Here is a 17,844-nt window from a genome sequence, read left to right as displayed (position 1 = left end):
TTTATTTTACCATTAAGTCTTTTTTTAAGATATAAAATAAATCTTTTAAAAAGTAATGCATTACAATATTACATTACTCCCCAAAAAAGTAACTAATTGCATTACTTATTTACTTTTTTATGGAAAGTAATGTTCACGTTACTTTTTCTTACTTGATTTCTTTCAGGCCTTGCAGGTGTTTTTTTATGATCGCAAAAATGTCAAGCTAATGCGCTACTTTACTTGTTACTTCAGAAAAGTAATATTATTACGTAATGCGCGTTACTTGTAATGCGTTACCCCCAACACTGGTCCCCAGAGTATGTATGTGAAGTTCTAGCTCAAAATGCCATAGATAATTTATTATAGCATTTTAAAATTGCAATTTTGTAGATGTAAGCAACATTGTGCCGTTTTTGGGTGTGTCGTTTTAAATGCAAGTGAGCTGATCTAAATGGCAGTGCTGTTGGATAGTGCAGATTAAGGGGCGTAATTACCTTCTGACATCACAAAGGGAGCCCAAGTTCTATTATCTATGTTTTGATGCTTGAAGAAACTGGCTTACCAAAACTAAGTTACTGGGTCAGATTTTCATGATATGTCCCCTTTAACTGCAGTGTACTAAGATTTAACAATACATTTTACTGTAGGTATGAGTACAATATGTGACCCTGGACCACAAAACAAGTCATGAGGGTTGATTTTTTTGCTTTCCATTGATGTATGGTTTGTTAGGATAGGAAAATATTTGGCTGAGATACAACTATTTTAAAATCTGGAATCTGAGGGTGGAAAAAATCTAAATATTGAGAAAATTGCCTTTAAAGCTGTCCAAATAAAGTCCTTAGCAACACATATTACTAAAGCAATAAACCCCAAGAAGCAGTGGGTTACCAGTGCATTTTATAACAGCTAAGGGGCGTTGTTGCCTAAACCCCCTTAGCTGTTATAAAATGCACTGGTAACCCAACGCTTCGAGGGGTTTATTGCGTTTATAAAACGGTTACTTCATATGCATAACGTTAGCGGGGTTTTATAAAATAAAACACAAATAAGTTGTAATTATATTAGTATAAATATTACTCTTCCGCCAAACAAAGTAGTTCCTCAGAATCAAGTGTGACTGAAACAGAGCGCAGTTCCCAACCAACAGAGATGCAGCAAAGATACAATGAAAATATGATTTAAGACTGTGGTGTTTATTTTTATAAATCAACATTCATCTAAAATATACATTAACATTTATATCGTGCAACTGTTGAAGTGATGATCAAATATGCTTGGAAGCATGCTTAACTTTTTCCCCGTCAGCGTTTTTTTAAGTTGCCACCCAGTTTTAGTTGAATGTCTTACAGAAAAATTATCTTCTTTAAATAAACATAATAAAAATAAAATATCAAATGAAAGAACAGTCCATCCGCTTTCCAACAACATCAAAAAACGTTTCATCCTACCTTCATTTGTTGTCTTATCAGTTATCACCTCTCAAATTTTCAGCTAAATGCGGAGATAATTCAATTTTTGTGAAGAACTTTGTAAGAGATCAGATTCAGAGCCTGATCAAAACACACGTCACGCTAAATCCACCACAACGCTGTTGTGTCGAGTGAATGCCTCAGTGTTTAAGTTGGGTAAGATTGCCATCTTGTGGATAATAGCGGAAATATCAATAAGACAAAAAAAAACTTCAGAGAATGTTTTCTCTTTATTATTGACGAAATGTTTTATTTATTGACATTTATCTGGATATCGCCATAATTGTGCAAATGTAGAAAAATTAAAAAATGATTAAAGACTGTGGTGTTTATTTTCATAAATCAGTACACAGCAACAGTGGCGCAGTGATACTTGTGATGCGGTCTGAACCGTGGGTTTACCGGGGTATTTTATCACGGCTTAGAACGCGTTTCAACCAATCAGAATGAAGAACCAGAACGAGCCGTTTTATAATAATGATTAATACATTTTTATAATATTTACGGTAGGAAATTTACAAAATATCTTCATATAACATGACCTTTACTTAATATCCTAATGATTTTTGGCATAAAAAATCGAAAATTTTGACCCATACAATGAATTGTTGGCCATTGCTACATACAGTATCTAATTGTATTAATGATTTCTATGAGAAATGATAGAGGTGATTTTGCTCTCTTATAAGAATAAACATAACAGGTACATTTTGTACAATATTTAAACTTATATTTTAACATGCTTGTCCATTTTTAGTTGCCTGAAAAAGAGATGTTAATATTAGAATGTGTTTTGGACACAGGAATTCATACAATTGTATAAATTAAATATCAATGCAAAATATCTTCTGTTAACAAAATGTCTCTATTAATCGTCTATTAACCCTTTAAATGATCATGTGTACATGCCTCCGTAGTGTACAGTAGTAATAGTGTCTTTATCCTGTCGGTCCGCTTATTGTGGAGAAGGTGGGCTGAGACAGGAAGTTAAAAATGGTTTGTTTGTTTCAGAGGAAATCTGACACACCCAGGCCTTGCAGCTGCTATTACTTATTACACTTCCTCTTATTCTAAAAGACCTTTGGAAAGTTCCCACCCAGCTTGATCCCTTTCTAAACATACCTTTAAAGCATGATTCAACAAGCCTTATAAATCTTTATGTCTGTTTACAGGACACTCATAATAAATGTTACCTCATTACGAGGACTACGGTTATTTCAAGCATTATTGGCCTTAAATAAGTCATAAGTGTTAATCATTTAATAATTTAATGTAATGATTTTATAAAAAAAAACTGCTTATCAAGAACACAAGGCAAATTTGAATTATTGTCGCCCACACGAGAGCCGTGGCTCAGCATTTTAGAGCACATGCACTGACCAGTAGGTTAACATCTCTGGCTTATTGTTTATATATTTCAAGCTTACTTTGTTAAAAGCAATATAAGATTACAAGGTCAGTTCAGTTTTGCTTTTAGAACATGCAAATACTCTTCGATTTTGACTGTCCGGCTCTATTGGTTCTATTGGTTAATGATCTTAAGATAAGCATAAACATTTTTATCAAGCATAATACTAAATGTCCTTTAAATGTGTGCAGAACATGTCTGTGTAAAGTCTGATATTATTCAGATATGTAATTTTTACAGAAAAAAATAATATTAACCACCCAGCCAAATATGAATGATTAAAATCCTCAAAAGTAAATAAAATAAGTTATCGAAATCTTGGAAAACAGGCAAGATTCTCTTCTTCCAAACGCTTGGGGGCATGTCTGCTGTTTGTGCTGAAACCACACCCACTAAAATCTGCCATCACCTTCAACATTCAAATACTGCTACAACCTAAATGGATGCTCTCGAGCTATCATTTAGCCCCGCCCTAAAAATAATCCTGAACACAGAAATCTGTTAAAACGGTTTAATTCAGGCAGCATTACATAGTTTACAGTCTTTTTAATGTTTTTTTTCAGCAATACATTTATAATAATTATAAGGTGTTTAGAAAAAATGATCTGAAATGACTTTACACAGACTTTAAACTGCCAACTTCAGAATAATATTTCTGTCTATAGCTTTTGCACACTTTACAAAAACAGAATTTGGAGCACAGCATTTATTATTTAATGAAAGAAATGATGACGCAATAAATTTACAATCCTGTCATAAGACGGTTTCAACGGCTTTCGTGGAACACACGTAACTTCCGGTAAACACCGCCAAGAATCAATAAGTCCTTTTAGAGTAGTTTATTTCTGATACCAAGCAAAATAAACAACAAGAACATAACCTTAGTTCATATTTCATAGCTAAAGTGTATAAAAAACGACGCTGAGGTAACGCTGTGTAAATGTATAGACCTTTTGCGAGTCGACGTCACAGTTACGTCACGCGCGCACTGAGACAACTGAGACAAACGGACCCAGTTCCGGTAAATGTGAAAGTCGGCACACCTCTGATCTACTGGCCGTCCTTCAACGTGATGCCCAGCTGATGCCTATATATCTCTCCCAAGGGTTTTTCCCTCCTAGGACTTTTTTATTTCCTCAGCTAAAAACCCGTTTTTTTTCTCGCAGCCTTCTTGGGCTTAACTTAGCTTCCTCTTCTAGACGTTACATTAGTAATACGCTCGCTTATAATGTTGAGTCATAGCCGCAGCAAATTTAACTTATGCTATCGTGTATTATGTTGTGCTATCTGTCGCTTTTCTGTGCTTTTCACTGTTTCTTTTAATGTAAAGCTGCTTTGAAACAATTAACTATTGTGAAAAGCGCTATATAAATAAAATTGATTCGGTGGCAGAAAAACAGTGAAAATGAATTAGACACAAGTGAAACGAACAATATAACTCACTAGAAAATGTCTTGTTGTGCTGTTGAGTGTCAGAATAGGAATGCCAAAAAAGATTGGTTGCAATAAGCCCTCAACCGGACAGACTGGAGTGATGAAATCATTTGGAAATCTTTTAATAGTTAGAATAAAAAATAATTAGAGAAGATATCCGTTGTTCTGTCAAAGTCTGATCTCTCTATGTGTCTCTTATAGCGTTTTCATCACGTTACATTTATAATTTTTAGAAAGATTAAATATAATATATCAATAATATTACAATTTATTAAAGTTTTCATATTTTTTCGTTTTCTATTACTTCTTTTTATCTATCTTAGCCTATGTCTTCTTCCTGTTTGTTCTAAATTATGATGTTTACTAATAAATATATAAACATTGCACACACACACACGATGTAAAGTGTTAATAATATATAAACAGGCCTATACAAATTAATTTGTATGTAAACATAATAGTTTTAGAACAAACACGTAGGCTATAAATATAAGAAATTGAAAACAGGAAAATTATGAAGTATTTAATCAATGATATTATACAGAATACATGATAGTATTGCTCTTATACTTCAGCAATTCATACTGTAAAAATAATTGATTTATCAATAAAGAACAATACATATACATTACATACATGCACACAATTAGTAGCCAAGCCATTAAAATTTTTTATTTATTTAAAAAATAAACGTAACTTGGTGAAAACGTTATAAGAAACATTACACTTAAGAGAAATATAGGGGAAACAGACTTCTACAGAACACCGGATCCATAAAAATCACAGTATAACGCTAAAACACTTCACACCGCTATTGCGGAGCTGTCACTTTCTGCCACCAGTTGGGCTCCGCCCACACAAAACGTCATCTCTGTTTGCAATCACGCAAAAGGTCTATACAGTAACTACAAGCTGCCAAACCTCCCTTCACATAGCAGTGATCCATGATCGCCGTCTCCTCTTGTCTTTAGGAAACCAAAACATTTGTTATTTCTGTCAAGGTATTTGTTCCAGAGTTCATTTTACCCGCTAGTCAGACCATTGACAAACCGAAACCGGAAGTACAGTTCCGACCAGACGCGACAACGGCTGCGTCCGAAAACTCTAAATTGCTGCCTCCTGAGGCAGCTTTCCAAGGCAGGAAGGCATCAAGGCATGTCCGAATTCAATGTTTGGTTTACTTCCTGTCTCCTGAGAGATACCTATTTGTGGGCGTACCGGGCGTACAATGAAAATGTGATTGGTCGATCTGGTCGAGTTCGAAAAAATAAAATGGCGGGCAAGGAAGCGACTGGAGCACAAATGTAGTGTAAATAAAGGTATATTTTCACTTTTTACACATTTTAATTGCATTTCTAGCGAGGAATTAGTATTGTAGTTTTCAAATATGTGATTAGTTATCACAAAGGTGCTCTCTGTTTATATTTCAAACACTCTGCCTTTGAAGTGTGTCTGAAAGTCTCTGAGCTGTCTTCATGCCTCCGAAGTCATTTCCTTATGAGGCAGCGAGGTCTTGAGTTTTCGAACACAGCCAACGTATGTGCGTCTGATGAAACCGTCTTGTGTTTTAAGTGAACACTGTTTTCTCACTTTTGTTCAAAATTACAATTTTATTTTACTGCACTCTGAAATTATTGGGTTGGTTATAAATAAACCTATCCTGGGTTGTTTAACACGAAATTTGTGTTGCATCAACTCTGCAACCCTACAAAGGTTTATTTATAACACAACAGTTGGTTCTGTCCAAAATGTATCCAATGACCAATCCAGTATTTCTTTCGAGTGTACATTGTGTAGTACACGTGTGCTGCAAAACTAAGAACATCATAAAACTTTTAAAGTTATAAAAAATGAGCCCAAAATAGGAATTAGGGGTAAATCCAGATTATGTAATAACTTTACTGGAGACATCCAGCAATGCAAGTTAAAGTTTTGTGGGGGGAGACAACTAAACCTGAACCATAAGCACTTAAGAAACGGTCCAGAGAGAGAGAGAAGATTACAGATATTACAAAATGTTTCATTTTGGTAAATGAAACTTTAGATGCATGTTGCAATTACTGAATGCCACCCAAATGTGTTAAGGGCCAAAATAAAACACTCTGTTTGTAAAGTATAATTTAAAGTTATGATTTAAAGTATAATTGTGTTTTGGATGCCAGTAAACTCTCAAAAATAAAAGTAGCTACAAAAGTCGTCACTGGGGGTGGTACCCTTTCAAAAAGTACACATTTGTACCTAAAGGGCGCATATTAGTACCTCAAAAGTACATATTGGCTTTTCAAAGTTACACATTGGTACCTCAAAAATACATATTTATACCTAAATGGTACGTATTAGGAGCTTTTAAAAAAATACCATCCCAATGACAACTTTTGTACTTTTATTTCTGACATGCATACCAGACATCTTCATCAATCTGTGTCACCAGGATGATCATGTTTGTATACCAGTTAGGCAAAACCAGCATATCAATTCATACTGAAATGCATTTATTATATAGAAAACACTGTATGGTATCAGACTGATGTCTTTATGACTTTCAGTAAAAATCAAAAGCAGTGATGTTATTGACTGACAGTTTTAAGGGCTTATCATAGTTGTGTTTAGGTCTTATGGTGTATCCTTGACACTGTAGGCTACGCGTTGATTTTCATACTTCTGTGTCGACGTGCAATTACAAATGCAGACGGCTGGTAGGCAGTATCCACGCATGTAAACACAGTAGCAGTGAAACAGCCAAAGAAGAAGCAGCTTGGCAAGTAAACTCACAAACGAAGAAGCAGCAGCAGCTTGTTGTTTATGATTTGAGAAGCAGTGATGGAGGTAAATAGACAGTGACTTTGTTACAGTTGAGTTAAATCATTACTCAACTTGGCCCATCTCTGTTCTCATTGTCGCAAACGAAAATGCCTATGAAGAAATCCGACACGTTTTTTTTTGACCTGACAGGAGGTGTTCAAATGAACCAATCACTGCACTTCCGGTCTGCATAGAACATACGCGTTGTAAAAATTTTGCAGAGGTGTGCGTCAGGCTACGCACAGCCTATGGATAACCTACGGCATAGACCTTACTCACGACTATAAATGACACTTTAGTTTACATTTACTCTGTATACCTGAAACGTGCACATCATCACTGTTGAAAACATGAGGGAGGCTGAATTAATTATTTTTTTGCAAAATATTTTATGCATTTATTCATATTACATTCAGACAGTTTGAAAATACACTAGTCAACACTTTAAGTGGATCAAAAAAGTTAATCGAAGTTATACAAAGACAAGAACAGGTATTTTTAAGAATTTTAAGGCAACTTTTATAAATGACTTTGATCCAATTCATTCAAATGTTGACCTGTACAGTATGAATGTGTTCATATGAAAAACTGTTTCCAGTGATTTTTGATTATAATAGAAAAAATAAATTTTAAAATACACTGTAAAAAGTGAACAGTTAGATCATTAAAACAAATTCACCTAAAGTGATATTTTAAGTTGAAAAAACATACCCTTTAAGCGTTATCAATTGAAGTAATTTTTTAAGTTGATCCAACTTTTCACTTTTTAAAAAATATGCAGCATTTGAAATGTCAAATGAACATATATTTTTATGTTACTTTAACTTAAAAAAATAAGTGAAACAATTTCAACTTGATTTTATTAGTAATGTCAACTTTTTTAAGCCAAAACATAAAATAGTAGGTTGAATTGACTTGCAAAACAAAGCTGTTTCAACTTCATCCTGCATGTTTTTTACATTGTGTAGACTAGATATATGCTTCATTGCTGTTTTTAAATATAAAAATGTATGCTCTTAACACTAAAATGTTTTTTTTTAATGTTGGAAATTTTTTTGTTTACATAAAAATCTAAACAATTTAAATGTTACGAGCATTTCGATGAACTCTGTTAACCCTTACATGCACATCATTATTACATTGGTCTTTAGTGACCCGGGATGTTTCTCTAACACGATTGGATCTTACAATTCCAGAAGAATAAATTAAAGCATATTTTGTTATACATTTTAGTTGTCATCAAACAAAGGTTAAAAATATTCAGGTTTGAAGTTTCACACTAATAATTCAGTCACCATAATATTTAGAGCAACTGCAACATCCATCCATTTATCAATTTTTCAAAGCCCACTTATCCTATACAAGGCAGTCCTTCCAGAAAAACGTGATTGTGCGATCGCGCAATAAATTGCATAACCAGCCAAAGTCCGCATATTTGTGCGGGGCTGCATTTTTTCCAAATACGACGCACTTTCGCCGCATTAATTACATATTTCCGCGCACAAAATATGCGGAGCTTGCATGATTTCATAATCTCCGCATTTTTGTAGCAAAAAGTCACATATATATTAGCAGAAAGTTGAAAAATGTTGCATTTACTTCCCAAAAGCACAGCCGTGTCCTCTATTGCCATGGGAATGTTATAAAGTGACGTGATTATGTGACGTGAACATCATTGCAGCTTTTGCAAGTTTCCAGAGTTTTTGCAAGTTCCGCAAATTCCCGCAATTCCATTGCATAAATTGCATAAATATCCCGCATATTCCATCGAGGATTTTTGCCCGCAACAATCACAAAAAAACTCCACGTTTTTCTGGAAGGACTGACAAGGTCAGGAAAGGGTTGCAGTCTATTCCAGCATCTTAGGCCACAGGTGGGGTACACACTTTTTCATTTCAGAGTGTGGGCGACTGACACTGACCTACCAGTCCTACACAGGGACAACATGCAGAATAATTAAGTTACCTGGTTGCATTTACATTTTGAGTTAATTTAACTTAAAAATATTAGAAATATTAAATAAATATATAGTTCAATGAACTTAAAACTTTAAGGCAACCAGGTACCTTACTTTTTAAGTTGAACCAACTAATCCTTTTTTACAGTGTAGCTGGGCACAACCGTCTTGCTGTGAGACAACCACTGTGTTGCCCATCCTTTCAATTACCATAGCAAAAGAAAAAAAGTGCCCCTATTCTTTGCTAAAAAACAATGTTATTTTGTGAATTTTGTATAAAACAAGGTCTTTGCATTGTTTATGGTTCAAAAAACACATTATTTTCCACATACCATACACTCTACAAAATTGGTACTAAATGGCACTAAAAGCTCGTAATCATAGGGGAACCATTTTTAGTGCTATATAGCACCTATAAAGCACATAAAAAGAACCATACGGGGCTGATATAGCACCACTATAGCACTACAAATGGTTATACTGTACATAGCACAATAGGGTTCTACACAAGTACTACAGGTGGTATATGGCACTTAAAATGTTTCCCCTCATGATTACGAACCAGTGAACCACTTTTAGTGCTATTTAACACCGTTTGTTTTTAGAGTGTTACACTTTTGTAGCTCCAGATATCCCTGTCTTCCTAAAACGCACTGATTTTGTTAAAATCTCATCGATCTGAAAAGCGCTGTGTCCCTGATTGGTCATTTAATCTGTACATTGTGATTGGCCTAAATACCTCTGACGTCAGCTGGAAATGTGACGCTCCTTACTATGTTTAAAAGATTTTAAATTTAAATTAACATTATTCACTTACATACCTTGAGTCTTTAGTGACCCTTTACACTTTTGACCTTAAAAGGTCACGTTCTTCCTGATCCCGTTTTTAAACCCTTAGTGTGTAATGTTGCTATAATAGAATAAATAATACCTGTAAAATGATAAAGCTCCAAGTTCACTGCCAGGTGATATATTTTCTTTAACAGAATTCGCCTCTTAAAGGAATAGTCTACTCATTTTCAATATTAAAATATGTTATTACCTTAACTAAGAATTGTTGGTGCATCCCTCTATCATCTGTGTGCGTGCACGTAAGCGCTGGAGCGCGCTGCGACGGTTCGATGGCATTTAGCTTGGCCCCATTCATTCAATGGTACCATTTAGAGATAAAGTTAGAAGTGACCAAACACATCAACGTTTTTCCTATTTAAGACGAGTAGTTATACGAGCAAGTTTGGTGGTACAAAATAAAACATAGCGCTTTTCTGAGCCGATTTAAAAGAGGAACTATATTTCATGGCGTAATAGCACTTTTGGGAGTACTTCGACTCGGCGCAGTAACACCCTCCCTCTCCCATTATGAGAGGGAGAAGGGGAGCGGACTTTTCAGGTAATAACATATTTTAATATTGAAAAAAAGTAGACCATTCCTTTAAAGCCTACAGCGAATGGCCGGTTTGGACTACAGGCCTCTACTTCCTCCTTTAATGACGTCACTAGAACAGTTTTTTGACTAAACTCTGCCCACAGGAATACGTCAGTCGGCAGCTAAGCTAACGGCAAGCTAAGTTGCTATCGAATCACAACACACTAAACAAACTACACAATCAGAACTCGTTACGTATATCTGAAGGAGGGACTTCATTGAACAAGGAAGACATCAGCCCGTTTTGAGGACAGTGAAAACAGCGCTATACAGATAAGTAAATTGTGTTTACAGTGCGCAATATAACACGTGTTCATGTTTTATGTGTAAAAAAGTGGTATTTTTTACACAATCAAAGCTTCAAAAACGCGGAAAGAACAGGACCTTTAATTCAATTATAAAAAGGATATTATTTAACATTTTTGTGTTTTTCTCTTGATAAACTGTTGATAAAACACAGACTGAGCAAAACTAAGAAGCTAAAGGGTCACAAAAAACGGGCAGAAATATGCTGTTCCTAGATCAGTATTGTGTCGTCTCTTATGATGTCAGAGGTTAGGAGATGGAGAGGAAAAGCTGTTGCTGGATCAGCATGAAAAAGTGATTCATATCCTGTTACGATTCTATAATAATTCTTTATTATAATTAATTTTCTAATAATTCTTATAAATCTGGATTTTTAATGTAAGACATAAACCTCACACAACCACCCAAAAAATGTATTTCCAATAGTCTGTTAAAAAATATTTATGTCATTTTTTTCTGAAAAATGTGATAAATCATTTTAAGAATATTTATCAGCATTTATCAAACATACAGTAAATCTTTAAAATACAAAACTTTTTTCCTCCCCTTCCTCCTCTCAGCGTTTCCTTTGCTCTTCATTCTCTTTTAGTGCTAATTCAATTTAAGCACAACTAGTCCGATTAAAAAAACCCTTCTGATGTATTTTTGTCTCGGTTGGCTCTTTGACAGCACTCATTAACCCACATCACACAGCAGCTGACCACATGACTAGTCAGTTATCCCTTACAGTTAACCAGCTTGTCTACCACAAGCAGTTAAGTTTCGTCTGTGTCAAAAAAAAAGGCATCAGCGCCGGGCGAGTCGAAAAATGGGTGTTGGTTTATTACACGTAGCTAATGTTTACTCAGAGGCCCGGGACGCCCCTATAATGAGGCTTTGTAACACAAGAAAACTTATTAGGACTGCTAGGGCGGCCCGTTATACAGTATGAATGGCAAGAGGAATTTACCGTCATGTCCCGAACTCTGCAGATGTTCAGTCAAGTCACAGCCGAACGCATTCTCGCTCCCTTTTCGTTTGGACTTCTGCTTGGCAGCCTTGTTCTTCATCAGACCTCAGTGTCTTATCCAGATTAAAGAAAACACACCTCAGAATCAACCATTGGCCCTACGGAGCAGGGAGGAAAAGTAAAAAAAGGAAAACCCAAAATCAGGAAGTCCAAGCGTTGCACTAAAGAAATCCTCCGCTCACATCTTGACTGTGAGCTACCAAAGATCTGGTGTGGGAGAAGAATCCGGAGCGTGGTTCACGCCCAGCGTCACTTCATCGTCAGGGTCTCTCCACCCTCTTGGCCTTGCTCAGGCCCTGAGGTGAGATGTGTTGCATCTCAAAAGAAACTTTGGCTGAAAAACCTTCCGAATGAACCCAGAAAATGACTTTGGAGCTCTGGAAGTTTTGAAGAAATGAACAGAACTTCAGAGTTTTTTTCCTTTCCTTTGTTTTGACCTATTCTTAGTCTTTTCTTTGATGATCTTCTGTCTCTCCGTCTTCTGTTCTTGTCATGCCATTTTGTTCAGTAGGGTCAATCGTGCCGGAGGTTTGAAATGTTGGAGTGTTTTGCAGAGGGAGGGCAGAGCTCTGAGGGGAGGGGAGAGAAATAACCGCCTGCTTTTTCTCCAGCGGTTCGGATATAACTGAACCCAACCTCCCCCTCCAACAAAACCCCCAACTCCGCTTTCCCTCTTCCTCTCGGTTTTTCTTTTTTCTAGCCGTGGCTCCAACAGGAAATCTGTTCTTTGCCTTCCGGAATGCTTCCAGAATACACAATTTCCTGTACAGGGAACCTTGTTTGGAAAACAAAACCAGACAGTGGGAGAAGGAAGTTGGGAGCGAGATGGAGAGAGAAAAACAGAGAGAGAGCTAGAGAGCAGATGAAAGAGAGAAAACACAAGGTTCACGTTATCCACGGCTTGTTAGCCGTTTCAGCTACGGGCACTTTTGTTTTTAAAGGGATGAGTTTGAATCAAACTAGGAGATTTGAACATTTTCCATCTAGTTTTAGAGTTTTGACAGAGGGAAATCATTTGCTTTGTTCAGAGAGGAAGAAGTGTAAGCACACTATACATGTATGCTGATAAACCCGACAGGTCAAACATTATCTGTAAAAAGGCAAACATTCCACAGACTCGTACTGTTTTGTTAGGAAATAATTTTCCACTCCACATTATATGCACAATAAGCTCTGTATAATGTAAAATCAAAGTCATAGCAACATTTATTTTACATTAGGTTGTATTAAATTAAACAATTTAAACAAAGTTACAGCATTTTTGCCGGTATGTGAGGAGAGGACAGGAAAGAACAGGATGAAGAGAGGGGGACAGGATCGAACTTGGGTTGCCCATACACCATCAGCTCTGACTAAAAACTTTTTGTTTTTTATGTACAGTAATTATTTGTTTTATTTTAATTATTTGCGTACTATTTCTTGCTTTTAATGGATAGTTAAGTCATCATTTATTTACTCTCAAGTCTTTCCAAACCTGTAGGCCTATAGACCTTTTGCGAGTCGACATCACAGTTACGTCACACGCGCAATGTGGTGGCAGAAAAACAGTGTAAATGAATGAGACACAAGTGAAACGAACAATATAACTCACTAGAAAATGTTTTGTTGTGCTGTTGAGTGTCAGAATAGGAATGCCAAAATAGATTACCTTCATTTTTATAGTATACCGTCGTCGAAGACACCATAAACGTAGGTGTTTATGGTTGCAATAAGACCTCAACCGGACAGACTGGGCTGATGAAATCATCTGAAAATCTTTTAATAATTAGAATAGAAAATAATTAGAGAAGATATCCGGTGTTCTGTCGAAGTCTGTTCCCTCTCTCTTATAGCGTTTTCATCACGTTACGTTTATAATTTATTTAGAACGATTAAAGATTTGAATGAGTTCATAATATCAATAATATTACCATTTATTGGTAATTATTAATTTATAAGTTTTCATATTTTTTCATTTTCTATTACTTCTTTTTACCTAATATCGTAGCCTATGTCTTTTTCCTGTTTGTTCTAAATTATGATGTTTACTAATAAATATACAAACATATCACACACGATGTAAAGTGTTAATAATATATAAACAGGCCTATACAAATTAATTTGTATGTAAACATAATAGTTTTTGAAAACAGGAAAATTATGAAGCCATTTAAACTTTTAATTTATTGAAAAAAAATAAACGTAACTTGGTGAAAACGTTATAAGAAACATTACACTTAAGAGAAATATAGGGGAAACAGACTTCTACAGAACACCGGATCCATAAAAATCACATTTTAACTCTAAAACGCTATTGAGAAGCATTCACTTTCTGCCACCAGTTGGGCTCCGCCCACAAAAAACGTCATCTCTGTTTGCAAACACGCAAAAGGTCTATACATTTCTTTGTTCTGCTGAACACAAATGAAGTTTTTTTTAATATCTGGGGCACCATTCACTTCCATAGTATTATTTGAAGAGTTTGGTTCCAAAACACGATAAACGCTTTTTTTAAGTTACCACCAAAATCAGTAATGTATCAGGTCAGTATTCAAATGTAAATTCTTAATTTTACACAAAATCCGATATCTGCCGTGTTATTCTGTCCATCTTTTCTCTCTTTTTTCTTAAAACGCGATAAACGCCAGTCCTTCTTCTCTGCAGAAAGCAATAAATCCGCTCAACAAATCACAGCGCATCATTCCTTCCATTGCAAACAACAATGGTGGCGCATTAAATACGCACAGAATCCTATCCTCATCTACTTTGTACTTCGTGATCAACAAACAAACAAAAAAAAAATAACACTTTTGATGGGATTAAAGGGGCCCCAAAAATCTGACTTTTTCCATGTTTAAGTGCTATGATTGGGTCCCCAGTGCTTCTGTCAATCTAGAAAATGTGAAAAAGATCAACCCAGTAACTTAGTTTTTGTAAACCATTCTCTACAAGCACATGAAAAAATAGGTAGTTGAAATTTGGCTCTCCTTATGATGTCATAAGTAGCTCTTATTATAATAATACCGCCCCTTAAACTGCACTATCCAATCACAGCACTGCCATGCAGAGAAAAAGAGAGAGAGAAAATTATTCACAGCACAATTGAGTTTCAATTGCAACAAACTGCTCACTTGCATTTAAAAGGACATACCCAAAATGGCACCTTTTTGCACACACCTACAAAGTGGCAATTTTAACATACTATAATAAATTATTTATGGTATTTTGGGCTAAAACTTCACATAAGGGCTCTGGGGACACCAATTATTTATTTGACATCTTAAAAAAGTGTTGTTCCAGGGCCCTTTTAATAAACATGTGGTGGTTTTCTGTGGTGGGGAAGAAACGTAAGCCACTCGGGTGACAGAAAAATGTCGGCTGTTGCTTGTTCTCACACGACAGCATCCAGCTTGTGTCATGCTAACACATTGACCCCAGGGGATCTTATGAAAAACTTTAGGTAACACTTTACAATAAGGTTCATTAGTTAACATTAGTTAATGTATTAACTAACATGAACAAACCATGAGCAATACATTTGTTACAGTATTTATTAATCTTTGTTAACGTTAGTTAATATAAATAAAGCTTTATTTGCTTGTTCATGTTAGTTCACAGTGCATTCACTAACATTAACAAAATTTTAATAAAAGTATTGGTAATTGTTGAAATTAACAAAGATGAATAAATGCTGTATAAGTGCAGTTCATTATTAGTTCATGTTAATTAATGCAGTTAACTAATGTTAACTAATGAACCTTATTGTAAAGTGTTACCAAACTTTATTATTTTACTCGAAGTCAATGAAAATCGAGCAGGACCAAAACATTTTACAGCTGATCGCTGTCAAAAAAATTCAGCGACGACATCCGAAAGGATGACAGCAGCAATGACAGTGTTCTTAATATGACAAAATGAGTGTCTATTAATGCCATTAATGTTTTTTTTTAAATCAGTGTATACCACTAGTCAACTAAATTAAAATAACATGCCAAAGATGAATCATATTGTCATACAGTCTTGTTCAGAACTAGCCAGAGTAATCAAGGTTTTTAGTGTATTTTTTTGTTGCTACATGGCAAACAAGTTAGCAGTAGGTTCAGTAGATTCTCAGAAAACAAATGAGACCCAGCATTCATGATATGCACGCTCTTAAGGCTGTGCAATTGGGCAATTAGTTGAATTAGTTGAAAGGGGTGTGTTCAAAAAAATAGCAGTGTGGCATTCAATCACTGAGGTAATCAATTTTGTGAAGAAACAGGTGTGAATCAGGTGGCCCCTATTTAAGGATGAAGCCAACACTTGTTGAACATGCATTTGAAAGCTGAGGAAAATGGGTCATTCAAGACATTGTTCAGAAGAACAGCGTACTTTGATTAAAAAGTTGATTGGAGAGGGGAAAACCTATAAAGAGGTGCAAAAAATGACAGGCTGTTCATCTAAAATGATCTCCAATGCCTTAAAATGGAGAGCAAAACCAGAGAGACGTGGAAGAAAACGGAAGACAACCATCAAAATGGATAGAAGAATAACCAGAATGGCAAAGGCTCAGCCAATGATCACCTCCAGGATGATCAAAGACAGTCTGGAGTTACCTGTAAGTACTGTGACAGTTAGAAGACGTCTGTGTGAAGCTAATCTATTTTCAAGAATCCTCCGCAAAGTCCCTCTGTTAAAAAAAGGCATGTGCAGAAGAGGTTACAATTTGCCAAAGAACACATCAACTGGCCTAAAGAGAAATGGAGGAACATTTTGTGGACTGATTAGAGTAAAATAGTTATTTTTGGGTCCAAGGGCCACAGGCAGTTTGTGAGACGACCCCCAAACTCTAAATTCAAGCCACAGTACACAGTGAAGACAGTGAAGCATGGAGGTGCAAGCATCATGATATGGGCATGTTTCTCCTACTATGGTGTTGGGCCTATTTATCGCATACCAGGGATCATGGATCAGTTTGCATATGTTAAATACTTGAAGAGGTCATGTTGCCCTATGCTGAAGAGGACATGCCCTTAAAATGGTTGTTTCAACAAGACAATGACCCAAAACACACTAGTAAACGGGCAAAGTCTTGGTTCCAAACCAACAAAATTAATGTTATGGAGTGGCCAGCCCAATCTCCAGACCTTAATCCAATTGAGAACTTGTGGGGTGATATCAAAAATGCTGTTTCTGAAGCAAAACCAAGAAATGTGAATGAATTGTGGAATGTTGTTAAAGAATCATGGAGTGGAATAACAGCTGAGAGGTGCTACAAGTTGGTTGACTCTATGCCACACAGATGTCAAGAAGTTTTAAAAAACTGTGGTCATACAACTAAATATTAGTTTAGTGATTCACAGGATTGCTAAATCCCAGAAAAAAAAATGTTTGTACAAAATAGTTTTGAGTTTGTACAGTCAAAGGTAGACACTGCTATTTTTTTGAACACACCCCTTTCAACTAATTGCCCAATTGCACAGCCTTAAGAGCGTGCATATCATGAATGCTGGGTCTTGTTTGTTTTCTGAGAATCTACTGAACCTACTGGTAACTTGTTTGCCACGTAGCAATAAAAAATATACTAAAAACCTTGATTATTCTGGTTATTCACATTGTACTGCTATTATTTTGAACAATACTGTATATTGAATCATATTGATTTAATAGATTTATGGCATTTTGAAAAAAAAAACGTATATTTTTAATGTTATTATAACCTAAAGATGCTATATGAAAGTTTGTAACAGAAAATAGTGGTTTTCATCTTGTCACTTTCTTTGCTTAGAAAACACATTTTTACCAAAATGAGTCCAAATGGATTTATTGCATTTCGGAACCAAACTCTTCATTTTTTCCTGCTATGGAAGTCAATGGTGCCCCATATCTGCTTGCTTACAAACATTCTTCAAAAATATCTTCATTTATGTTCAGCAGAACAAATACATTTATACAGGTTTGTGACAACTTGAGGGCAAGTAAATTATGACAAAATGTTAATTTTTCAATGAACTATCCCTTTAAAGCGTTTAACTCCGTTTTGATTAATTTTGGAAGCTTATGAGTCACTGTAAAATATGCAATCAGTAA

General features: G+C 35.5%; 1 protein-coding gene across 1 annotated transcript in view; it reads right to left on the bottom strand.

The window, feature by feature from the left end:
- Positions 1–12,468, bottom strand: part of arhgap31 (Rho GTPase activating protein 31) — a 29,116-nt gene extending 16,648 nt beyond the window's left edge. The window contains exon 1 of the mRNA XM_055200849.2: positions 11,737–12,468. Coding sequence (XP_055056824.2) covers positions 11,737–11,836 — 100 coding nt within the window. The 5' untranslated portion in view covers positions 11,837–12,468. The remainder of the gene's footprint in view (positions 1–11,736) is intronic.
- Positions 12,469–17,844: the final 5,376 nt, after the last annotated feature.

The sequence above is a fragment of the Misgurnus anguillicaudatus genome, chromosome 22, assembly GCF_027580225.2.
Source record: "Misgurnus anguillicaudatus chromosome 22, ASM2758022v2, whole genome shotgun sequence".
Lineage (NCBI taxonomy): Eukaryota > Metazoa > Chordata > Actinopteri > Cypriniformes > Cobitidae > Misgurnus > Misgurnus anguillicaudatus.
Note: the sequence above shows the minus strand (reverse complement) of the source record. Positions and strands in the feature narration are given on the sequence as shown.